This window comes from Gavia stellata, chromosome 2 (genome assembly GCF_030936135.1).
Source record: "Gavia stellata isolate bGavSte3 chromosome 2, bGavSte3.hap2, whole genome shotgun sequence".
NCBI classification, from domain to species: Eukaryota; Metazoa; Chordata; class Aves; order Gaviiformes; family Gaviidae; genus Gavia; species Gavia stellata.
The window spans coordinates 44,603,249-44,630,569 of record NC_082595.1 but is presented as its reverse complement, the minus strand read 5'-3'; the positions used below and the strand labels follow the sequence as shown (position 1 = coordinate 44,630,569).

Below are 27,321 nucleotides of genomic sequence, written 5' to 3'. Positions count from 1 at the left end.
GTAAGTAAACATCTTAGCGTACCCACATACTTACTGTAAAATACGATACTGCCTAACCCTGCATATTTCTCCTATGGTGGGCTATTAAGCAGCAATTAAGTTCTTCCCTATCCTACCTAAGCAAGAACTTAATTCCTATCTAAACCAAACCTAAAGAAAACAAGTAAAATATTTTTTCAGTATTTATGGGCTGCATGAATATAGAATCTTTATTATGAGTAACAATGTGGTTTATATAATCTTCTTAGATAAGGAAAGGTTTAAGAGCAAAAAGATGATGTCCAACTGAGAAGCTACAAGGCAAATTTCTGTCTGCTGGGTGGTGGTTATAGGGTTGGTTATTTTTCCCCCTGCCTTTTTCTAAATGGCTGCTTATAAACAGCTGAAGAAATGGAAGGTAAATGCTGTCCTGAGAAGTGCAATGTTTCTGGTACTACTTTGTTAATACGCTTTGCTCTTGACCTCCACTGGGTCAGGGACACTTCTACAGAATAGGGACTGCAAGTGTTTCAATCTCTGGGTTAGGTCATCCGCTACCAAGAAGAGCTCAAGTGTGGATACGACCTACAAGCAACCGCAAAGACAATTATTTCTATGCCATACACTGACAGGCCACTGAATACTCCATCTATATTTTAGTAACAGCATCAATGTAAATAGCACATTCTTTGAGAAAGACTAAGTATGTACTCTTAATGGTTACTGTTGGTAGAGCAGGTATGATTTTTTTAAGTAACTTAACTTTCTCTTGTAGGATGTCATTTTCAATACCTTTGCCAAGCTTCAGCCAATCATCAGGAAGTCATCCTGATGGATATTCCCATCAAGCTAATTTCGTTTAGGAAATTTTCAGCTGTAACTGGCCAGCTTTTTCAAAGAATATGCCTTTGAAAATATATGGTCCTCTTCTGTTGTCCCCCAAAGAGAAATATTTTTCTGTGAGTCTTCCAAGCCAATTATCTATTTGGTCACCTTTTCACACACAGCACCAGTGTTTGAAGAGGACACTTGGTGGTAATATTGGGGATGTGCCTCTGACAGAGAAAATACTCTTGCTGTTCCAGTATTTATTCTCATTTGGTCAAATAAATGTGTGAAAAACACCTGTTTATATGTAGAGATTATTAGCTTGCAATACATTCACTGCTTGGTTTTCTGTACTTATTTCAGGCTGGGGGTGAGCAGGACTCTCTGTAATTCAGCTCCTGGCTGGGCAGTCTTGAATGTGGAGCTAAGCATGAGAACCTACAGCCAGGAAGCCACCCCACACAAGCTCTAATGGTTACAACTGGAGGTTGGCAAGCAAAGGCAAGGTAATAGGGTTTCTGACCATCAGCAGAAAAGGAGAATAGAAGGAGACTGACAAGGGGACTGGGAACCTGGAAAGGAGATACGGATGTTGCCGAGATCAGATTAGAATCTGAGAAGTCTGAAGTTGCATGGACCTGGTATTACACAACAGGGAACACCAAGAAAGCCCAGAAAATGTACCTAATGAGAGTTAAAGTACAGGGAAAGAACCGTAAGTGGCTGGATAAAGAGGCAAAGAGTTCAATACTGGGAAAAGTCCAATACTGGGCATATGAGTGAAATTAAGTTTTGCACAAGAAGTTTTTAGATGTGTGTTCCTTTTCTCAGAGAGTCTGTTTAGAGATGCTGTTTTCCAGCTGTGCAGAACATACAGGGCAACTGATGACATCATATAAAGGGCTATACAGGGCAAAACTTAGAAAACTGGCACCCAGAATTAGCGGATACTCATGTTGTGAATTTTTTGGTTGCCCAGTTCCTCTTCTGTAGAATGGGGATCATACTACTTTCCCTCTCAGATGGATATTGCAAAGGGTGATCAATACTTTAAAGCCCTCAAATACAGTTGTAGTGAAGACGAGAAAAAACAAGCAGTAAATTTATAACTCTCTGTGTCTGGTCGAAAACTGTTGCACAAGTAAGGGCTATGTACTGAAAAGTGAGGGTAACACAAAATACTGAATAGCTCCTCATTCCCTGAGTGCTGTTTGTTCTGTGCACTGAATGACACAGACATTTAATGGAAAAAATTTCAAAGTGACTGCATAATTAAGCGTTTATTGAACTGTATATGCACAAGGAAACATAATTAAGGTTGCAAAGATTATATCTCACTTTTGGCATTTCTTAACCTTTGAGCACTTGGACTTTGCATCAAAGCAATACACTTCAAACAGTTTTTGGATGTAGCATGTGCACACAGGTGCCTGCATGCACACACGTTAAATGCAAATTAGTTACGTTCTCTCACACATACATTTTACACACATTGCTATTAGCAATGTTTTCTAGTTAAAGAATACAAAACCAACCACCTTCTCTGTAAGAAACTACCACATTCCTTTTTCATGTTTCACTTCAAATTTTACATTTGCTAAGCTGCTCTCTGGAATTTTTACATATGTCCTTGCAGGGCTTTTATTATGGTAGATGTTTAATTTTGATTGTGGACATCCTGAAATAGAGACCTTATCTTTCAAAGTGCTTCATAAGCTTCAATATTTAACAAAGAACTAAGAAGGAAGACAAACAAGAATGTTCTTTTAGAATAGGTAATCTCTGCTTACATGATTCTGCAGCTGACTTAGGGATGTCTGGAAAAAACCCCTGTGTTCATAGCTACTGAATTCTTCATCTCACATCCACATCTAAGGAACATTTGTCTTTCAAGTGCCACAGCTTTGTAAGAATATGCTTTTAACAATAGAAAATACATCCAAAATGAAATAAAATAAACATCTTTGTCAGTGAGAAGGTGAGGCCCTACAAACTCTTCCACAGTTCACGCAACAGCATGCGTTATTCTTGGCAGCATGGAATTATAGCACCGGCATGGCTTTTTTCTTGCAAAGCCTGCATGGCAGTAAGCACTGCTTTCAGGAAAGACCCTTTATTTACCAGAACAGAAATATGCAGTTAAAAAAAAAATAAAATCTTTCTCTTGCCAGCAATTTTTTCCCTTCAGGAAAAAAAAACCAGAAAAGTAGAATGCAACCTCTTGAAACTCCATTAATATGAAGCCTGACATGCTCTCTAGGATATCCCTACCTTTTGCCAGAAGCTACAAATGTATACTCTAAAGTAAACAATGGAAAGGTTACTGAAGGTTAAGTACATTCACATACTTCAGAGTGAACAGCCAGCCGCCACGCTGGGAAGATAATTTACACAACACGAACCCAGTGCCCCAGCTAGGCCGGGCTGGGGGCCGCTGGCTGCGGCAGGGCCCACCCGGGCAGGTGCAGGTGCAAGCATGGGGGCACCTCTGTCTGTCCCCCCATCCATCCCTCCCGACCCCTCGCCCATCTATCTTCCATGGGGATTCCCTGGCTGGCCTCATGACACACTCCATGACATCACCTGCCTGCTAATAATAACACTTCAGTCAGCCCCCCGCCAGCCAGCAGAGACGGATGGGTCCGGTTACAGATGCACTCATTGAATGGCTGTGTCGTGTGGTGGTGTGTCGTGTCCCCCCCACCAACCCCCTCCCCAAGCCTTGTTTCTCTGCTGCCAAGGAAACGCAGGGAGCACACTCTTGGTGTGCTGTGCTCCCTCTTTCCAACACAGGCGCACAATTTTCCAGGCTTGCTGTAATGAAATCGCCGTTGACATCAGGGCCAGCTGCTGAGCGTTACGCAGGAGCGTCCTCAGCTGTACCACTGTGGCCATCCTGATCATTCAGTGTAAGATAAACCGTTCAGTCTGTAATTTTCAGTCACGCATACATAACCGCATATTGCAGCTAAGAATTTACAGTGCCAGAGTACAGCAATGGAAAGTAACTCCTTCACGCTGATGCTTTTTTGAAATTTGTTCTCTGGCACCCATTAGTGCATAGCATAATGGCCCCCAGAACTATTTTCAGTTTAGAACTTGCCACATAATTTGTGCATATTTTGGTCAAAACTATCAAACATGCATGACAGGAAGAGTGTTTTGTCTTTGCACCCGCTTCTGGAAAGCAATGGAGTCTTAGAAGGATGCTTATGAAGACCTGCAATGCCTCTCTCTCTATAAGGGATGTTCTACGCAGCAAAAGAGCAGTCAACAGTTGACATGGACCTTGGCACAGACCCAACAATCAGGACATAAGGCCAACAGGGGTCCTCTAATAGCTACCCTGTCATTAGGCATCTGCTGCTGGTCTTCACTGCTGATGGCATTATCTGACCCAGACAGACTGAAGCTGTGATACAAAGGCTGCAGCCTACCACAAGCATGTCTCCAACTTGCACAGCCTCAGAGCAGTGCAAGCCACACTAAAACACATTCAGGCCCCCACCTCTCCCTGCAAGTTTTATGAAAGGACAGAAGAGGCTCGGACAGTAGTATGAAGCCAGAACATTTATTAAATTAGGCAGGTAATCCTACCCCTAATACCTTGGTTACTGTGCAAACCTCTGCTGAACAAAGCCAACCAGCCTGTCACTTTGCTGCTCTACCCTCACTCCTTTACTAACTTTGTATAATTGCTGACGCTATCCTGAATTGCACTGTACATAGCACTAAATCATTTACTCCTTTACATACCATTTACCCTACTAATGATGCTGTAAAAACCAGAATTGATGGGAGAATCCCAAATACAGTACTACAAGCAAATGGACTAACACATGGACCCAGACCACTGCCTTGCAGTCCCATAAATTTGACTTACACATCGCATCCTTTCCCTGACCAGGTTCTTCTATGGGAATCTCCTCGCTATGGTTGTTACACTGTGTTTCCTAGCACTCCCTCTATGATTGCATTCTACAGGTCATCTGTGAGGCAGTCACATAATCACCCCTTGGATGCGGGACATCTGCAACAACTGATTTGCTCTGAGCTGCAAGTCACTGTGCTCCCACCTTGCATAACATCTACCTGGGAACTACATCTACACAGAGACTGAATTCTTCTCTGTACCAAGAAGGCTGCCAGTTCCTATATATTCTGATGAGCAACTGAAATACTTAAGTTTTAAAAGTTTCATAAAGATGAGCTGATTTTTAAACTCTCATGACCCTGATTTCATAGCATCAGCTGGTTAGAATTGGACAAAATACAACACCCTCCCCTCTGAGACAAGTCCCCCTGCTTTTTTACCAGAGTTACTTCAGCTCTAATACTGTAACTAGTTCTCTGCAAATGGATTTGGCTTCAAAGTGGCTCTGCCTGCACTGAGCTAACTGCACAACAGAGGCTAATGGTTAAAGCAAGGAGCTTTGGAGGCTACTGTTTGTATACTTCTTGTATTGGGCTCCTGTTCCCTCTGAATGCCAAAGAGTAACAGATTATCTAAAGTACATCTACAACTCTGCTTCTTTTGTGTAGTTAAAATGTTAATGTTGGTATATACCAAAGGAAAAGGAGCGAAAAATAAAGCTGACTATTAAAGAGAACAGGCTTGTACTCTCTGGAGCATCTATACCTCAGCGGGATTTCATGTACTAAAGCTGATACACACTGGGAAAGCCTTTCTCCGTACAGAAGTGCAGTCCATTCAGCGACACGAGCTCTTTTCTCGCCAACAAAACAAACCTTGAGATCTTTGCTTGCTTCCCCCTCTTCTAGTCTCTGTGTCCTGCTGTGTTTTTATTTTAGAAAAATAGTTTCAGTTCTCCTCATAGACAGCTTGCTTGAATGTTATGATAAATTTAGACTTGGACTTTGCCATTTTCATCTGTAGTGTCATGATGCAAAAGGACCCTCTAAAAGTGGTATGTCTGATGTCTATATTCCTTTGTTTCAGGTTTACATATTTAAATAATGATGCTTCATCTCAAAATTCAGCCAATTTACAGGGACCATCCCCGAACCAACTACTGAGAGCAGTGTTGGAGGGAGAGGGGTAAGGGAGGAGAGAGCAAAGCAAAATACTCTTTCATTTTTAGTACTGCTGCTTAGTTTTAAGAACAGATTCATTTCCTCTTCACCCTCCTTAACAAGTCTAACAGTTTCAGCTCCCCTTACCAGCCTTCTCAGGAGGTGACAGGCACATCCAACATCTTTCATTTTTTGCAGTGGTGCACATTCAGGACACTCTAAGCTCATTTCAGACAGATAAACATTTGGACAACAGGCTTCACTTCTAGTATCAAGTATTTTCCCCCACCTTCTAAACTTGCCTTGCAAAGTAACCTAGTTATCTCCTCTATTAAATAATCAGTGTTGGGGTACCTGATAACCCTAGCTGTTAACGATGTGGAGGAAATATTTAAGGTATTACACAAAGAGACGTAACAAGAAGATTTTAACTAAACACTCCCCAAAATCCTTAACACTGAATGCATCAGGCTGAAAAAGATTTAAGCCTTATCACCTTTATCTTCTTCTGTACTGACAAAGCACTATCGTAACAAATGATCTTGTAAAAGCTAGAACTGTATTATATCACTATAAAGGTCTCTGCAATTTTCTGGTAGCCACGATAGAAATTCTCAAACTGGAGCCATGCAGCCTGCAAACTGCCTGGAGAGCTTGCTGGGTCTCTGACTTGCCACTTCCCATTTTCAACCAGTGAACTGCACTAACAGAAATTAAGGTATTTAATACTTCCCTAATACTGCCTTCTAATGCAGGAAACTGCTGTAAACATTCCAGGAATTATATTCTCTTGGCAATAAAATAAGGTGGCCTGCCTAACAGTAATTGTGAAGGTAAGTATTAACAAAATTATTTTGTTGGTCAGAAAAGCCTAATAACCAGCAAATCAAAGGAAATATTTCCTCTTCCACGGGTAATCCAGAAGTCAACATCATAGACTAATACTTACTACACATTTTCCTATGTACTTAAAACGTTATGACTAAAGAATTTTCCTGCCTTGACTACCACTCATGACTATCCAGTCTTGAGTCTTAAGCTGAATTAATTTAGAAAGAAAACAGTGTGGTTTCAAACACCGCACTGCACATGCAAAAAGAACAGCCAAAATCAAGCATTTCCAGTTCCAAATTTTCACATGAGAAGATAAAGACAGTGATGCTAACGACTTATCTGACGTACAGTATTAGCAACAAAAGAACAGAGAGTGTGCCTTCAAACTATGAGGCCTAGCAGTGGGGATACACCATAATCTCAACCCTCTCCATCTGCCGCACATTCAACATGAGCTGTATCAGAGCAACCATCTGAGACCCACTGATCAGTCCAGTACCTGCCGTCCTGCCGCCAACTGAAGCTTTACCGACCAATAGTTGTGTTGAAATAGCAGCTTCAGAGTCATAGCAAGGAAAGTGCAAGCACCAGAATCTGATCTTTAGACAAATGGACACTCCTTTTAGTGCTGGCTGCCTTGTGTGTTACAGCGCAAGCACATCTGTGCAGAATGCTACTCTTTTTAGTATGCCAACACAACTATGAATATTAAGGGTATGCTGGCGCATGTGTCTTTACATGTTAGAGTGAGCAATGAGAAACTAGGCACATGACTGTTGGACGGCCCTTCAGACTTAAATCTGACTTGACTCAGGAGCTAGCTCCAAGTTTGAAAACAAGATGCCAACAACATATTTATCTTTGTTGTTTGTCCACCATTAGCAAGACATGCTTCTAAATGTATGAACTGCAACCTAGTGAGTATCTTCTGCATTCAAAAAATGGTTGTGTAAGAGGCTGCAGTTTTTTTGACTTACCGGGAGATGGCGGCTGAATCTTAGGTTGTTTCTTAGTATCTCCAGTGCTGAAGACTTCTGGAGGGGGCTCCTCCCCTCGCTCAATCTTGCACTCGAAGGCAAACAGGTACTGAATGTATTGTTTTTTCAGGGAGCTGGCAGCGCTGCTCGAAGTGCCAACGTTCAAGGTGGTTGCCAGCTCACGCCACTTCTTGTTTTTATTAACCTAGCAAAATAAATGGCAGAATCATTGGTTTGCAGTGAAGTGGTTTGTTTAAGTCAGGAGACAAAAAAGGGAAAAAAAAAAAAAAAGAAAAAAAAGCACTTAATGTACTGGTTTACTTATTTTATTTTCCTCTTTTAACTAATGCTCATTACTCCCACACGCAGTAATGCATACACAGCATTTACAGTTATAAAACCATTAAGAAACCTGCTGATAGCTACATAAAAAGCTTTGCTGTGGAGAGTCTTCTGCATGGTGCATCTTTTAAATGCCTTGCACTGTTCCAGGGCCTATGCTCTTCAGTTAGCAATCCATCTCCAAGCAAATGCACGCTCATTCTCCCTCTGTCCGACACCCACCCACACCCACCCCATTCTAATTAAAAAGCAGTTTCTAAAATCTAATTTAGAAAGCAGTAACAGTGTTATTCTACAATTTAAGTGTTTTTGAGCACTGATATGAAAAATATTTTTTTCTTCAAAATAGCCACCAGCTGTCTAACAGTTCAGCCTATAATTCCTGGTTCAAGTCCGTTCACTTTAAGGCCTCTTGCAGGGACAGATCAATGATCCTTTGGCTAGATGAGAGGCAGAGTGAAGTGAGGCCCCTTAATTAATTAAGGCAGACTTCAAACACACAGGGCTAGTCCAGCAATACTCTGTATTACAGTGCTGACTGCACCACTCCGCTGCGAGTCTTGTTTGCTGTGTGAGGCTGAGAATATTGAAAGACTGTTCATGAGTTCCTCAAACACAGCTGATCTGTAATAACAGCGAAGTTCATTTGTCATCCTGGATGAGGCCACTGGCTCGCTCAGCTGTACCACTCACAGCAGCCAGTGTTTTTGCTGTAATACCTGATGCCCCAGAGTTCATTCAACCACTTGTGCAATTGCTAGGTATGATCCAAGGAGGGGAGGCAGCACTGAAACAAATGGGCTTTAAATGTCTGAGCATCTCAGTTTTTGTTGGGGAAGAATCCTGGTGCTTGTGGGCTGTGACTGCTACCTGCCCTGAAGCCTGAGATTTTAATGACTCCAACTTAACTGGTAGAGCTACAAAGGTTATCATTAGCCGTAACTGTTCCTAGGCCCGCATGCCAGCAAAGGCAACATTTCTTACGTTTCTCTCAGTGTTTAATAACACCGTAACTGCTGCCAGTCAGCAAAGATCTTTTGGGGATAGCATTAATAGCAAGCAGGTTGGTATGGCTATGTGAAGTGTTTTTATTTCTCTGGTACATCCCGCAAGAACCCAGGAGTTAAAGGAGACGATATTTTCATAAACTGCCCCTGTTGAGGCCTGAAATCCAGTTACACAGCCCTGTGTGCCTACTGACTTACAGCTAAGTGGTGCATAATGAACACATTGCATAATGCAAACAGAAACATTCATGCGTAAATGCCCGGTATATTGGCATTTAAAAGAAGACTGCCAACAGCTGGTCTATTCATGTTGGGACCCCATCAATTGCAACTACTCAGACAGAGAATATGCACCGTTGCCGCACAGCTCCACTCCCTGTCACTCTCCGGGCAGAATCATGAGATGTGGAGTGCAGCAGTTGGAGCAACAGCTTTAAGAGAGCATCACACAGACACATTAAATAAACCTCAGCAAGCAAAGCTCTGCATCTCTCAGTAGTCCCAAACAGATAAACATGGTGATCATTCACGTGGGCACATGAGCAAAACCAGGAGCCTTTATTTTCAGTGTCAGTTTTTACCAGTACTGCAGCACAATATTTGTAACTCAAGCTCTTACAAAAATCAGTCTAAGTGAACAGCATCTATTCTTTGGCAATGCATAATGTCTGTCACTGCAAATCAACATGGAGTGTCCCAAAATAAAATAAATTTCCATAATAAGAAAACACGAATGACTCTCTAGAATATCTCATCTGCCCCCCATCTTGCTTAATTTTTCATGCTAAGAGTCATACTATGGGCACAATCACGCTGTATGAGGCAGAGCAGCTGCATGATACGATTTACCTGTAATAAAGTTTCTGAGCTAAAAGTAATCAAATCTTTATGATGCTGGGGGGCATGAGCTGATCACTAAAAATGTCAGGATAACATCTCTTATCCATATACAGCATTTAACAACTGGCAAGGTGAACTGTATTAGGTTTCTCTGCCTTCCTTTAATAACAGGAATAGCTAAAATCTCTGGACTTGAAGGGCCAATGATCTAATTCAGTAGTCAAATCCTACGTTGTGAGGTGTACTATTCAAAATAGCATTGAAAATGGTACTAATTGATGTTAGACATATTTTTGTTGAACTTGAACTATGAACTATGAACCACATAGATTATTAAAATGCGCTCACTTTCTGAGGATCTAATTTGTTGCTATATTTTTGAGTTCAGATTTTGTAATTAGTGTAAAATTGTATCTATTTTAATATTAAATATTATCTATTTTATATTAAATATTGCACATACATATTTATCTGCATAGCTATGTTTAAGACCTCATCTTGCAGAGCACTGAACATCCACAAACATCCTTAAATCCACAGAAATTATGGGTCTCAGCACTTCACAGTAGCTTGTAGCACCTAGCCAGAGTGATCTCCTAGATGCAAGGGATGTTTTGTAAAAGCATCAGGCAAGGACCAATGACTTCGAATACCAAATCTAAGGCTGCAAATACTGACCATTTTCTCCTGCTTTCCCTTTTGATGGTGCTAGACAACGAAACATTTAGTTTTGCTCTGTGGTGGTCAGTCTTACAGAACTCACAAGTAATGTCCAAACATCCCTTTGCAAAACTTCCAGTTAACTGGTGAGAACACAAACCAAAGCTTCTCTCTCCCATCTGTGACTTTTTTATTCTCAGCTCTTCCTGCTTTCATTTTCCTTCATCTCAATTAAGAAATTCACCTTTTCCTTGTAATCATTACATTTGTAAGGCAACCCAAAATATCCTGTAAGCATTTTCCAAACACAGGGAAAGCACAGCCCATGTCTAAGAAACAAATGTACCATACAGAGACACTCAGAGATGAAAGGTTTGGGACTAAGGACTGTGTTTCAAGAATATATCTGCCACTTCTCTGGAGAGACGAACTGATTTGTCCTAGAGGCAGTATCTCTATCTGGGAAGGATGGATTTCAAAATCTCCTTTTCCCTTCAGCTCTATCATGTGTTTCTTACTTGTAACTTTGATCCAATGGCCTTCTCCTCTTCTCTTAGTGGCATTACTGGATTCCCCTGATCAGGTAACAAGTTCATCTGCCTATAGCAATGGTCAATTTTGATTCAAACTCTAGAGTTTTAGGTCAATTATGCAGCCCAAAATGAACACCAAACGAATATTAAAGCACGAAACTCTATTTTCTTCAACAATGATGTCAGGGCTGAAAATGTAATGGTGCAACCAGCAGGAAATACTCTAGAAAAAAATGCTCATCGCCTTTTCAAAAGGTTCACTTTCAAGCAGTTCTTCTCACCTGTGCTAAACCTCCAATCTCTTTGACGCAGACATAGAGCCTGAACAGGTCCAGGGGCTTCTTGCCCACAGCTGGCAGACTGGCCACAGGCGTGCCCCTCTCCTCCATGAACGTGAGGTACCGATCTACCCACATCTTGCGCTCTGGCTCGTTTCCTAGTTCATAGACTTTTGTGATCTTCTCTCCAGTTGTGGTAGAAGAACTTGATTTCTAAATCGCAAGAAGAAAAAAAAGAGTTGGGGGGAAGGGTGGGAGGGGGAGGGAAAAGAAAGTAAGAAACTCACAACATTGAAAAAGAGAAGATGTCAAACAAACTAAAGCTATCACACAACAGTCAGGAATGAAGGCTACTAGTTCAGGCACAAACAGTACATTCTGTCCATATACGGAAAATTCAGCTCTTTAAATAAAGGGCCCAAACTCCCCATTTTCTTATTTCTTTCACTGATATGAACTTTGGATCCCAGAAGGCAAGTTTCTGATGTTGCCTCATGTCATTTTAAGAAGAGGTAGCTCTCACATAGTGCTTCTCATCCACTTATCTGGAAGTGCTTTGTAAGCAATGATTTGGGTAAAATTAGGAACAAGTTTGTCCCACACAAGTTTACATAATCCTAAAACCAAACTAAACCAACTCTCCTTTGCCCCCAAAAAGGGGCTAGAAAACCTGAAAGTGTTCCTCCAGAACAGGAATTGCACAAAAGTAGCCTGAAGCATGAATCATGGCAAACTAGTACACCTAGGAGTAGTACTCTCTTTAGAGAGTCACAAATGGTTATGCTTTACTACCTCTTCACACCACTGCTGGCCAAAAAGCAAGATGAGCAGGAGTGCCTACAGTACAAGGAGATTAGTGGCAATACTCTTTGTGAACTGTCCATCAGCTGCCTGAGCCAATAATGACTATGAATAGCTACTACTCCCCTCCCTTGAAAGAGGACGGAAGATAGCCATCTCACATGTCCTACCTTGCAAAGAGAATGTGTATTATGACCTGGGGAAAACCAGGGATGCACAGTGATCAGACCTGAACCACCAGCAGCAAAAGTGAAAGAAGCGGAAAGAGCAGAATACTTTCTCATGTGGCAGAAGTGGAGGAGTGAACCCATTTTCCTACTGCCATTTGGGCTTTATAGCTCATGAAAGCTCATGTTATCCTGATGCCGTTCTCTTCTCTAAGTGGAGATGGCAGAAAGCACTGAGTCTGCTACACAAGCTGTAACCCCTCACCATATCTTTTCCGTGCAATGTAAGTCTGTGAGCTGGGCTGTGTGCCATGTGTGGACGGACTACACCCTACCTGAGCTGCCTCTGAGCCGACAGCAGAGAAGGGCTGCTGCTACTGCAGAAAGACCCTCCTGCTTGCAGAAGGTGAAGTGATTTGCTCAGCAGTGGAAGATGGGAGTGGTTCAGAACTAAACACAAGAGAAAAAGACTGATAGAAAACTTTGGGAAAGGAGCCAAATATATGAAGGGAAACATATCCTTTATGACTCTAGAGTAAAATCCTGAACTTGGTTGTTGACTGCAGTAGACACTTCTTTAAACTTACCTAGTCAATCACTCTTTCCCTCCTTTGACTTTTCCTTACTTTGAACAGGAGACAGCACTATTCTGAAGTAAACAGGAACTTATTTCTAGTTGATCATCTCTACAGAAGACCCTAGCTGCACCTCATGCTACAGAATCCTCATGCTACAGGATGCTACAGAACCACCCACTTTGTCCATGTCCCCACATAGTGCTGGTGAGGACTGGCACTCAACACCACGAAAGATGCAGCGGGGTAGCATCCAACTGCCAATGATTTTAAAAGCACTGCCACCATTCATCTTGCATGTTAGTCTGGAAAAAATAACAGGATCTGTATCTCCCTCCAGCCATTAGCTGAAACTTGGCAACGCTGGAGAAGAGCGATGTGAAGCCAAGGGGGGAGACCCAGGAGTTCCATGAGCCATTGCTCTTCTTTCCAGTGAATGGATATTCCTGTAAAGTTTTCTGCCTTGCTTCCTGATACTGTAACTTCCTCACAGTAGTCCGTCCTGCAGACAGATATTATTACCTTTCTTACTTAGAAAATGAGGTGCACTCCTGAATTTACTCGAGCCAGATTCAGATGTGTTACAACTCCTACTGAAGTCAGAGTCAGGGCTGAATTTGTTTTACTAATACTAAGTGGCTGGCAGGAAAGTACTTTGACGTGAGTCCTGCAGATTACGCAATGAAAGCACAAACTGATTCTGCAATGGCAACCAGTTTACTCTAAGCATCACTTGCTATGTATCTGGGTGTTTATCAGTTTAACTCTTTTCAACAAATATACTCTGTCAAAGATTTTTTTGGGGGGTGGGTGGAAAGAGGGAAGTAGGCAAATCATGTTGCTACTAATTTGATTTTGTAGTGAGAACAGACACATGATCACATAGGCTTGAACAGCTGAACAAACTAGAGCTACCAACCGCAGTAAGAACAAAGTTACTTTACTGCTCATCAGCATTAATTTTAATCTGACACTTATGATGCCTCAGAACTCTAATAAAAACGAAGGTGGGAAATTTCAGCTTTTACCCAGCGAATTTTGTATGTGCTTATATTCTAACATATGAGGCAACAAAATAGTTTCTATCTCACTTTTATGGTAGTTCACGATTAAGAATGTTCAGATTTACCAGTTTTACATTTTCATTTTCACATGGTAAGGTTCTCTTTTTCAAATCAGATTCACAGCAGAATGGGAACCAGTTAAGAATTTTTCATTCTGGGTTTTTCTACTATACGTCTCAAATGATGCTGCTTTTCAGCAGTGTGGCAGCAGGCTCTAAAATGACAGCATAATCTGAAAACTTTTCACAGCTTACAGAAGGTAAGAAGTACTTCTTACTGTGTGAGCTTTCAGGTTGTCATGCTTTGTAAAATGGGTGCAATTTTCTTCTAAAATGAAATGTTAACTTTAGAAGAATGCACTGGAGGGAAGAATGTTATTCCTCAAGAGTAAAGATCTTTTTCTCTTCCCTGTTTTTACAAATGTAAACATATAAAAATGACAGATATGTGTAAGCTAGTCTACACACAAACTTCAGTTCCACATGGGCAGGTTCAGCTGGATGTCTAAATTTGCCCATAGGTAAATGTTAACCCTCAGAAAATCAGGGTTTATTACAAAATGACCCCATTAGCAGACTGTTAACTAAAATGAGCGCTTGCCAGGCGATGCTAGAAGAATACAGATCACGAGCTTTTCTTCTGTTAAGTTTGTTGACAATTTCGGTGATAAAAGAATGCTGGTGCAAGCCTGTGGCACATACCTTTACCAATTTAGTTGTATCCTACTCTGCCCTCAATCCCCAGCATTCTTCTACATGATACCACTGGCCATGTTTAAATGGCTGATTTTAAAATACCACATCTAAGTATGCGGACACCAAAGCCAATTCTCATATTAAATTTGTCAAACCCCATACTTTATTTTCAATACACCTACCACCCATTAAAACTGTATTATACACAGACTCTTGTATGGTGAGTCTGCAGAATCCTTCAGAGCAACACAAATTTCTGTGGGAGTTCTTTTCACATTAAGGCAGTGGGTAGTTGTTTCTGTACATATCTCTAAGCATCTATATTTATAGAACTATCTACCCTTCACTTCCCTCACTTCAGTAAAGAATTTGCCAGTATTATACTTATTATGTAGACCTATTTTACTACAGAACAGAGTGCGTGTACACAGGCAGCAAAAACTGCCGAAGTCCAACCTCTGGCAGAGGCTTTTGCAGGACACAACCCTCTATCAAGTTTTCCTCCGGAAGGACTCTGCAGATCCCTCACAGCTAGCACCCTGGAGATATAGTACTATTCAAGTGTATTCACTGTCACGTTCATGTGTACCCATGGACAGCGAACAGCACTTAATGGGGCTTTCATAACCTACTGTTCTATTCATGTCGCAGTGACCCTGCAGAGTTCATACCCACGCTTGCAAATTCTCTTTTAAAGAATTGTAAAGCCACCTCCCCACTGTCAGGGATGCACATTATGGGCAAAATTAGCATAGCAGAAGTGTTCTTTTACCTATGTACCCAAAGAGCCCTCAAAACATATTGTTCAACGATTCCCTCTCCATATTTTCTCATGCCTCGCTTCCATATAAAACTGCGGAAAGAGAGGATTCACTTAGCAGGATCACAGGACTACTGTGAAGTGAATCACAGACCATTCACCCTTGCTTTTATCCTCTGCTGGAATGGAGAAGCACATGAAGCAGTTTTGGGATTTAATGAACAAATTCAGGCTGTTTTCAAGTGTAACAAAACACCTGCAATCAATCGTTCCAGTCTGTGTCAGGCTGCTGTTGAAGTCGATGAAGTTATCCAATACACTGGCCTTCATAGGTAAAAAGCGATCATCAATTTACAGCACTTACTTTTCTATCATTCCAAAGCACTGTATGCATCCCTATCTGTGTACCAAGAAGCTAACTGAAGCTAAAGATGCGGCAGCATATGGACAGAAGGGCATTCAGAAGAAATTGAAAGCACAAACTTCCTCCATTTATTTTTCCCAACACTATACTTTGTCATATTTCCATGGAAAAAACTCCACGTATGTTCACAGTGACTCTAGGATTTGTTATGCAGTTTATGCAATGAGCTCAGGAATGCATTATCATTTGGTAGCCTTGTAAAGGAAGAACTTGATGTGTTAGACAGCCTGTGCAGTAACTCTTGCTTTCCTCCAGAAAACTGCCCAAACAAGCAATACCCAAAACATTACTACAAAGAAAACGAACATCATTTTTGGTACCACCCTTTCAGAAATGCTGTTAAGAAAAAGATGAGACTTTGTGGGAACAAGTAACACCAGCTGCCTTCTGAGACTCAAAGTCGCTGCCAAATAAACATCAGAACATTAAGGTGGTGCATTTCATGCCATGCTGCCCCTCTGCTCAGGGGATTCACTAGATGTCTCGTTTTTGGATGGGCAGACCTTTGTCACTCCAATTGGCCTTCCTCTGTTTGTCCTGAGACATACTCTTCAACGTATCACTTTGTGAAAATTGTTATCGCAGAATTGTTGCTATTTTAAGTGCACATTAACATCAGACCAAAACCTTCATACTCCTCACAAAAACATACTGCAGTATTTTTCTACAGAGAAATTATGATCATTATTACTTTTGGCAAAAAGAAAAAAAAGAGGAACAACATATATTTTTCTAATTCAAAAAAACAAAGCAAAAATGACCAAGTGGACATTTGCTCCCCATAGGCCATATCTGCTTGTATCGCCATTCTCTTTTTGGTGTATGTATATAGATTTTCTATGTGTGTATATATATAGATATGCATATGATGAAATTCATTTTTAGCTCCACGCATCTCTCTCAGGTTTTTCTTTACAACCTGTATGAGAATGACTAAACATTATTAATCTAAAATACAGTTTTCTAAAAACGTACACGCATCAGGTTTTTTCTACCCACAATCTGGGTTATTTCAAAATAACTGAATGAAGCAAATCAGAAACAATTTTGTTTTAGACTGTACCCTGCAAACCTCATGATTGTATTTCCAAATACACAATTCAAAATTTAAAATGTTTCAAAAATATACATGGCAGCATTTTCATGGTGCTGAGTCTACAATTCAAACTTTGATGGATCCTTCAATAAGGGAGAAGATTTCTCGTTTTGTTTTGGTTTTTTTCCTAAATAATCCTAGCAAAGACAAATGCAGCAACCAGAGCGAAGTCAGTTGTGTGAAGGAGTTTGGGCCCAGGAACAGAAATGGAATTGTCCTTAACAACACAGTCGGCATGCTTGGAAGCTGATGCATTACAGGAAGGACGTTTTCTTCACAACAACTGCTGTATTACCACACAGCACACTTGCATGATGCACGCAATTTTACTCTTTCTTATTTCAAAGTACTGTTGGGACAAATTTTGCCCTTGGATAAGCATGCTCAGGCCCCACTGAAGCCAGGCAGTGGAACTTACAGTCATGTGTCCGAGAGCAGAATTTGTACCCAGTGTTATAAAGAAAGAAAACTGTTTAGTGGATAAATAATGAAGAAAAGGAATTTACAAAACAAACAAGCAAGCATTAAAATATAATTAATTACAAAAAAATAAACAAAAAACAAAAAAACCAGAGCCACTTACAGGGCTTGATGGAGTCTTTGGCCAGCCTGGGCTGCTAATGCTATCACTTTCATCTCCATGAAATGAGGAGATGCTAGCAGAGCTTGGGGACATTGGGGAAGGGACTGGCAGGTTGCCTGGGGTTGGGGGCTGAGAAATACCCTGAGAGCTGTAGCTATCCTGTGGTAGAGGAATAAAAAAAAAAAATATGACAAAGGCAGGGCAAACTTTATTAAAAACAAAAAAAATACATCCAGTTTAACAGACTGACCAATTGTTATATATAAAATATATATAAACAGAGAGACACATACAGAAGACACACATATATAAATATATTTTTATATATATATAAAAGGTATTAAAACAACATTGTTAATTAGTATAATTTGGAAGGTTTGCTGGATGCTTGGCTAACGTCACTAAGCCACCATGCTTATTTCAAGCTCACATGGAATGCTAAGCATGGGTTTCCCCTTATGAAAGAAAGAAAAAAAACAAGCTGTTCACCTTATTTTATCAAATAAGGCAGGAAAGCAAAATATTAAAGTATGTTGCTGCTGCTGAGGCGGCCAAAACAGGAAGCTATAACTGAAGGCAGAGAAGAATGGCTGCAAGTATTGAAACCAGGCAAGACCCTTCTTTCCCACCCACCTGGCACAGCCGAATCCCCACGCAACTTTTGGCTTGGGTTGCTTTGCCCCCGCAAGTTAAAATGCCGTAAGAACTAGTAACTTTCAGATCCACAGAATGAAGGAAAAAAGAAAAAAAATAAAAGAAAAGAAACAAACAAAGAGATTGCACGTGAATGGAAAGGCATGCAGGAAAGAACAGAAGTGGGTAGGCCAAAACCAGAAGATGAAGGACAACACAGCAGACTTCTGCGGGCTGAACCAACACCACGTGCGGAGGTGGTAAATACCTTTGACTTGCTCTCGGGTTGGGGAGGTCCTTCTTCTTTGCCATCTGCTTTGAGAGGAAGGGGTAGTTTGGACTCACCGGGTGTCATCATATCTGCAAGACCCATAGGGGCTAATCGGAAACAGGAGAAACAGTTAAGCATGACTATGTTTGGCTTTGTAGGAAAAAACACACTTCCTGCTGCGAGATTGTGGCGCCACGTGAAGCAGAGGTTATCCCACCTCTGTCCTGTTATTCTAGCATCCGGAAACCTGGAAACCCCTTCAACTGAAGTGAGGAAACAAAAAAGAATGAATGAGGGGAGAATCCAAGCACCATGCAACAACAACAACAGCAAACACTCTACAGCGTAAAATCCATCCTTCATGCTGCTGGTCGTCTTCAACTGTCTCCACATTTGACCACTACATTTTAACAGAACAACAGTCTATTTTAATAACTACTGCACCTTCCCTTTAGCAACAGGCAAACATAAATGAAAATGATGCGCATTTTGCTTGCAATGCTGAATCCAAGAAAAAGGCTGACTTTCCCAATTATGTCTGTGTTACGGTCAGTGTCCAGCAGATAATTCCTGCCCCTACCAACTTCAGCACGAATGGCTCAGCCACTGTGAGCCTTAACTACAGAATTACAAGCCGTAAACTCCGCTCGGTTGGAGAACCAGCACTCAACTTCTTCCCCTCCTGCCAAAATGAGGTGGGACTATAACGAACGCACAAATGTCTTTCTCTGATAATGGCACGCAGTTGCTTCCCAGGGGTGTGAGGAATTGAAGGGGTTTTTTTATTTGAAGATGCAAGTGCTAAGTATAATATTATTGCTGCAGAGCTGCTGGGTTCCTGGATTTCTAGAAAGATGCAAGAAGAAACACTCAGATAAATGGACAGAAAATACCGGGCAGAGCAGATGCTAGGAGGTGCCATGACACTGAATCAATGCAAATAACCAGAGAACAACAGCAAGACACCAGGTGATTCTTTCCCTGCAGAAAACCATGTGCACAGCATTTGCGCAAGACTGGATTTTCTTCCCTTCCTCTCCTTTTTTTCTCCCCCTCATACCCTTCTTTCAAAGAAGGATCTGAGATAAGAAAAACAGGGTAGAATAACCTACAAGGCAATAAAAAGGAAAAAATACGTATCCCAGTCTTACAGATTTTAAGAATCGGCAAAGCATCCTTGTTAAAAAAAAATAAAAAACCTGATCATTACCAGACTAGCACGCCTCTCTGCAAAATGACAATGCTGGCTCGCACTAGGCAGCAGGCACACTGCATAGCAAGCCAAAGATAGGAGGGGGAAAAGAAGCTTTAAAAAAACTTCACAGATTGCCCACTACAAAATGATTATTGCACATATTCATGTATTACTATGTTTTAGAAAATAATTAGTTTTAATTACAGCAGTGAGAGCATGAGCAGGACTCTGGCGAATACGCTGGCAAGCTCTGCAGTGCTAATTTGCTAATATCTTTAGCATCACTGCAGGTTGAGACTATGGGTCTGCCAAAAAAACCTACCCAGCCATGTGCCATGTGAGTTTACAACTGTATGCTCAATATTCAGCTTTCAACTGACGGTGTTTTTCATGGGCACATTTTCTTGTTTTTTCAAAGCACATTTGTAGCCCAATCAAGCCCTTAAACTCATCACAACACATAAATCATAACTGAGATTTAAAAGAAAAAAAAAATTACTTGCAATACTTAAGACTTCAAGAATTGGAACAAAAAGCCTTTTTCAAGTGATGCAGCTGCAGAGAAAAATCTATTGGGATCAGCTAAAAATGCTGTTATTTTTATGTATGTGTGTGAAACCTCAACGAAACAGCCAAGCAGTATGATACTGGGAAGCCAGCATCCACTAAGCATTTGATTTCTATGCATTTTGCCCTTATACTCTGTTTGAGGAGTTGGGGCAGCTTGTGACCATTAGAAAGTGAAGGATGGCAGTCTAACACATTTTAGTTTTGGATTCCACAGTTAAAAAAAAAGTTATTTTTCTTTTAGAGACTTTTTAAAATATATGTACAAAATGGTCAAATGTATGCCACAGTCTGGTTTTAAAATGGGATGCAGAACTGTTATATAAAATCCATTTTAACAGTTAACACATTTCATGCTGTGAAAGTGCTAAAAAAGAAGTCTTAGTTTTAGTTTCAAAGCAACCAAAGATGACCCTTCCCCTCTAAAGCAACTTTAGAGAGGTCAAACAAAGCAAAGTTAACAATCACGCTTCTTCACCAGAATTCTGCATGGCTAAATCCTCTGCTGATATCTCACTGTTATCTATCTTGGCACATCACATTTCTAATACAAAGAATATAATAATTGTGCCCACTCCTGACAGTCCTGTTTCCATCAGAATTCCTTTATAAAATCTCTTTTCTAGAGACATTTAAGTTAACACCTCATGTAAAGGGCAAGTAACTCTAGTCTGCAAATTACCACACGTATTCTGACTGCATTAATCATGTTTAGAAATGTAAAAATACCGATTCATTTTGGCTTTTGAGTATTTCTTGTTGGCATATGCAAATATAACTATCAGGATTTGGAGACACTTAAAAAAATAATAAAGTTGCACAACTTCTGTTTCACTTTTTGTTCTAAATTATTTACTTTATCTACATCCTTTCTTTCTACCTATAAGAGGAGAACTGCAAGGATTTTGCTAGCAAATTGCAAGGTTGTCTAGTTTCCCTATAGCTTTTACCTAAGGTGTTTCCACAGCTACTTTTCTATCCACTGTTGAAATGCTGTTTCATAACTTCTTGCAAACGTACTCTCCAGCGACTTGCAAACAGACGTTCCTTCACTTTTTTTAGCAAAGCGGTACAGCGAGAACATTGTTTTGACCCTTTCTGAGCAGTGAAATACCGTTATTGTCACAAAACTGCTAAAATAAGACACGGTCTCTTTCTACATAGGTACTAGTAATTCTGCGTGTGAAGTGCAGACCAAAGGATAAAACATTTTAAGAGAGGAGAATAACAGGGAAATCTTGACTCAAAAAGTGTTGTAGCGTACTGTGAACAGGTTTCAAGTACTAGCCTCTGGCTTATTGTAAGAATTTAAGAGCTAGAATGATTTCAAAAAGCAAGTATGGGTCAAGGTCCTGAATTAACTATTCCACACTGAATTTAACGTACTCAAAGGCAGATAGTGACATGAGTAAAACTGCAGCAAAGTATTCTTTTTTGCTAAAGGCTGCTCTATCAGTCCCAGAAGATGATGTAATACTGTAGGAGCAGCAATACACAAACATTGTTTTTCTTTTTATTGCTAGTGCAATAACAAATCACACCCTACAAAACAGAATACTACATTCTTTGCAAGACATTCCTTCCTCCCTTCCACCCCTAGCACTCTCCCTCTGAAAAAAAACAGATGAAAAAGAAAAAGCAGCAAATTAGTGACTCATGGACTTGGCAATAGGATCGCCACTACTTTTATGCACACAGGAAAAATGGAAGAGGGACAACAGCATTGCCTAATGTCCTGCCATGAATGACCGTCCCCCTCTGGGGAAAAGCACAGCCCAGGGTGCTTGGGCACCTTATCTGAAAGGGACGAGTGGGCCACCAAGGACCTCTGTGCCGCGCCTCCTTTCTGCCTACCAAGTCTTGTCTGAGGGATGGCAAGTGCATGTGGTTTGGGATGCGGACATCTCTATGCCAGGAGCTGGCTTGATTTAGAGTCACACAATGACCAGTGGATTATGGTCATAGCTTGTTTGGAGTATAGGTGATGGGATACTTCAGCTGTTACCAACTGCTGACATCCTCCAGAAGGTTCATCTAAATGTGCATTATAAAATAGCTCACATGAAGATATGCATTAGAGCAAAAAACCAGTGAAATAAATGGGGGTTTCCATTTTTCAGAAAAATAAAAATGTAACCACACTGCAAAACAAAGAAAACCAATTAAGATTTCTAAAAAATGCTTCACATTCATAAATGTGATTGCTTTCTCTATCAGAAGTTCATCCAAATAAATACACAGTCGAATGTATATAAAATATATGAAAATTTAAGTGTTGTATCTATTTTTAATGTTATTTTTAAGAGCATCCTTTTAATTCCTTTAGTGCAAATAACTTCTCCTGGAACTTCACATTTTATGTAAAGTATTATGACGTTAAAAATTCATTGGGAACAATAATACCTAGAAAACGGAAGGTTTCGGTAGGACAGAGACAGTGAAATTAGGAAAGGATCCTTGTGGCAGTCACGAGATCAATGACTTTTTATTGTTTTGTTCACCTCCAGAGGTAGCAGAGATTCTGAGTGCCAGTTTCTGTGCAAGCACAGTATGGAAACCTGTGAGATCCAAACTCTATTACTTATTTTTAATGATAATTTTCACTAGAATTAACAAGGCTCACAGCATGAAATTATTATTTTATTTATGTTGGTCCTTTTATTATATATATTTTTAAAGCCTGAACTTAAAAAATAGAGGAAAAAATCTAAAACATATGTGGGAAGTGTGAACTCATATAAGAAAAGGGCAGCAGAGGTTATACAATTTTTCTGAATGGCAGTTTGTTCCATAATTGTGAAGGGATTCTGGCGCTTTATCTTGAAGCTTTTGGTATTGTTATGGATGGGATATTCTATCAGAAGGGATACTCTATCAGAAGAATCTGTCTGCTTTGATGCCCTAACTTCTGTGTTCCTAAACTGCTCTACATCAGCAGAAGCTGGCAATCTGTTGTTTGATCCACAGTCACTGTTTAAGTACCGGGATGCAGAACTGCAACATGATTTTCCTTTCAATTGTGACATTACTTAAAAGCCCTACAGAATAAAAAGTAGCAACTGGTAATAAGGAGTTATAAATACTAATAAAAACGTGTGGCAAAACCAGTCTTATACTAGCTGTACTGAAGCTCCAAAACCATATGAAAGCAATTCCAAACAGCATCAGCCATCTTCCTCTATTTCAGAGAGTAAAACCCAGAACTGCATTCGATTAAAATGAACATAACCAAACCCTACCTTCCTCCCTCAAAACAGGCAACGCAACTGCACTCTCCAAAACCCAGACAACCAAGAAACCAACTGCTCCCTATTGCTTACCCTAGTTTTACATTGGCCTCTACTTGAAACCACAGTTGTTCGTGCTCAGCGCACACAAGCAAGTTAACTAATGCCCACACTTGACTCCATCAGCAGCCACTCAGTTGCGTTTAGTTTTGGTCCTACACACGGACTGAACCCTGTTTCAGCCGACAGACTTTACACGTGACTTTACACGAGCGGGAAAAAGGCTCAAGAGCCAGATTGCCGAACTGGTCTTTGTGTCACAGAAAATGCCGTTTTCAAGCCCGTAAGCAGGTTATCACCTGCAGCTTCTCCACCTCATCAAATGCACCTCATCAAATGCAGGGCCAGAGCTGACCCTGAAGTGCTCCCCCAGCTCAAGACATCATCATTTGAAGTACCGTTTTTAGACTTGTCTTAAGCGCAGCCCTTCATTTCTTTGAGCCAAGCAGAAGGATGAGTCAGGATAGGGGGAACTGCAGCATTCCCACTGCATGGGTTCCCAGCAGTATATTCACACCTGATTTTCTCTTTTTGTTCCCCCTGTACCAACACCGTCTGTGTGCTCTTGGAGGCCGGCTGTGTAAAGCAATACAGTGCGATCTAGATGCATGTCTGCTCACACACAGGAAAAGAGGTGCACTGAACTCCTCCAGTTCATCTTACTTACTTTCCATTGGGTAATCTTTGAATTAATAAAACCGGAGCAGAAGAAAACCTCACAAATGCACTGGCAGAAAAAACCCTGATAAATGTTTAAATTATTAAAAATCCAATATTTCAGAATGCATAACACAATAAAAAGAGTATGACTACCCCATACAAAAGACTGCTAGGATAAATGGCCTTGCATTGAACAGATTTCCACTGTATGAAATAACAAATGGCTGAATTATCTGAACAAAAAAACCTCTGTGAATCTTCCTTTAAACTGGTTATTCCTTAGGAATACATAAATCTTCTTAGGCAGGGCACTCTGCCATCTGTTTGCTGTTGGTTATTTTTGCAGCTCTGGGGGCCAAAGGAAAAGGGGGAAAAATTACTTCTGCTAATAGCAAAACAAAATTTATAGCACAGTTTCAGTGCTCAGAAGTAATTTTATTTCAGCAAGCCAGACAAAACACATAACTACACAAACAAAACATAATATTACCTGGGACAGCTCTGGTGGGGGAAAACCAAGCTATCATCTAATGGTCTTTTCAACAGCTTTTCCCTGTTCATCCAGACAGTGAAGTGTGCTGTCTGGACTAACCAATGGCTTCCATGACAGCACTGGAAAAAACCTGTTTTTGTTTTTTCTTTTCTTTCTTTTTCTTTGATTTTCTTTTAAAAAAATCTTACTGATTAACAGCTTCCTTTCTGTTTCTGCTGCTAACCAAAAACGTAACGTAATACTCTCGAAAAATAAGACACTGTTAAGTGTCTCAGGAGCTCCTATGTAGAGGAAAGGAACCCTCTGGACACACTAGACACTAGAATCTCCCAGTGGCCAGTTTCTGCCAGGAAGCAGGGACATATAAAATTGACAGGGAGGAAAGACAGGGAAAGAGGCAAAGGATGAAGGAATGAAACAAGCTAAGCAGGGCAGAGAGGAAGATACTGAAACACAGGCTCTTGGTAAGATACAGTTTAAGTAGTAAGGCATCTCTAAAGAAATAAACAAAAGTAGAAACAAGACCAACTAAGAAGCAAAATCAAAGCACCTTAGCACAACCTATCCAGCTTTCAGAAAAACTTCAAAAACCCCAACATTTCAAAAAGGACTAATGTAACCAGAAAAGCATGCACAGAAACTCCATGACTAGAATAAGTATTTGGGAGGATCCGCTTCAGGGTCACTGAAACTCCATCCAACCCCACGCCAATCAAAGAACTCATCTTTACTGAAGTACTATCTTGATGGAGGAGTTCAAACTTGTTAGGAGTTCAAACTGAATAAGGACTATAAAGCACATTTGCAGAGAATTACATTCACCTGTCTTCACACCCACACACAAAGCTGCAAATAATCCTAAATTCACAAGTCATGATATGAAGGATAAATCCAGCAGCTATACTGAATATGCTTTTTTTGCAGAAGGAAGCTATGATTAAATTTCATATACTGATATTTAAATAAGTAAATGAAGAAACCCTATATATGGTTATATGAATTTTGGAAACAGTAAATATGGCCTATGTTTTCAGAACAGAGTCATTATTTTAAGTGCTCAACTTACACCATCTTCGAGTCAGAGCAGGTGCACATCTCTTTTTTTAAACCAGTACCACATTAAATATCTGAAATTGCAATCTTGGGAAGTAAGACACTGAACAGCAACAGCAGCCTCTTAAAAGATGAGGTTTTTCTCCTTCCCTCTCTTGCAGACACATACACACACAAATACTTATATACTTGCTAGTCAACACCTACGTCAAACTGTGCCCGAGTGTTTCTGGAACTGTTCGAAACATTGTACTCATCTACACGCTGTGCAAAAGGACTTAATAAAAAAATGTATGAGTTACTGTACAAAAAAATGTGAATACCTTAGCCTAGTTTCGAAACTACCCAACAGGGGCGAATCGAATGAAGAAGGCTATCCCTCTGCCACCAGCCCAGGGCTGGTACCGTTAAGCAGATTTATGGAGGAAGGCCACTGCTGAAAGGTTACCCACCATTACCTGTTGAACTGTTCACCATGTTAGGTGCCATGCTGTAAGGAGGAGCCTGCGGGTTCATCAAGCCAGAGCTGTTGTTCATCGGCTGAGTGTAGGGGGAGCTGGATCCCATTATACCGCTCTGATTCATGGCAGGAAAATTGCCTTGCCTATGAGAAGAAAAAGCACACACACGATGTCTCATTACGTACCTCATTGCTGAAGATGCTGTGGTTTGTCACAGAGTACATCTCCTATTGTTTGCAAATAGCTAAGGAGAAGGCACGCAATTAGTTCATTTTACCTACATGGGGAGCTATTAGTCTTGAATTAGTTACCGTATATCTGAGACAGAACTGGACTGAACATAAATTTTGAGAGATGTATACAGTGTCTTTATACGTCACAACCAATCAGCAGAAAAATACAACTCATACTATTTATCCTATAAGTAGACAGCAATGTGATCAGGAGTCAAAATTAGAACCTAGGGTTGGCATAAAAAAAAATTCAGTGAATTGCAATTTTGACCATGTAATAGAAATCCTTGCCTGCTGTAGCTTAAGGAACAGTGAAAAGTGAAATGACCAGAAGAAAAATGGGTACCATGGAATCTGTTTCAGATTTCTGTATCTGATTTTATCGCACACACCTTGTTTCCTGTAAAGCACTTCCAATCCCAGGGCGCAAAGGAGAAATCCAATTACACATGAGCATTTATCTTGCGCATAACCCGTGACCAAAAGTGGCATTCACACAACTCCCAATGAAATTATATACACGTAACTTCCTGCTTCTCTTCTTCCTCAAAACAGCATTTTTGAAAAAAAAAAAAAACCCACAACACAGATGTTCCCATTTCCAGTATTGATCTAGGGCCCAAAGTCACAGTCATTTAGCAAACGCCATTAAAGTGACCATAGATGTGACTGCAGCATTGAGTAAAATGTTCATCTTGTTGTACATGCCATCTACGTCCAATCTGTCAAAAACCCATGTACATACTACACTTCGCTGAAACAAGAAACCTCAGCAGAACTATTTTGGTTTTGAAAATTAATCACTTACGCATATAATGCTTTTATAACTGAGACTTAAATTTGTCTGAAAAACTGCCCTGAATGAAGCCCTTACCTAATTCTCCACATCTTCAGATGAGACGATCTTCAGACCAGATATTTTTGAAGGCTAAACCTTATCTACTTTTAAGTTCTAAAAAGTACCTAAGTACGCTTTGTACTTGATTTAGCA

At 40.5% G+C, this 27,321-nt stretch overlaps 1 protein-coding gene across 2 annotated transcripts in view; it reads right to left on the bottom strand.

Annotated features, from left to right (window-relative positions):
- The window catches only part of ARID1B (AT-rich interaction domain 1B), a 338,897-nt gene that overhangs the window by 18,277 nt on the left and 293,299 nt on the right, over window positions 1-27,321 (bottom strand). Inside the window, exons 10-14 of one of the 2 annotated variants that reach the window (XM_059829664.1) lie at window positions 26,095-26,240; window positions 18,379-18,488; window positions 17,478-17,636; window positions 11,316-11,525; window positions 7,653-7,857 (exon numbers count right to left, since the gene is read on the bottom strand). In XM_059829664.1, coding sequence (XP_059685647.1) covers window positions 7,653-7,857; window positions 11,316-11,525; window positions 17,478-17,636; window positions 18,379-18,488; window positions 26,095-26,240 — 830 coding nt within the window. The remainder of the gene's footprint in view (window positions 1-7,652; window positions 7,858-11,315; window positions 11,526-17,477; window positions 17,637-18,378; window positions 18,489-26,094; window positions 26,241-27,321) is intronic. The other variant, XM_059829656.1, reaches the window with a different exon arrangement.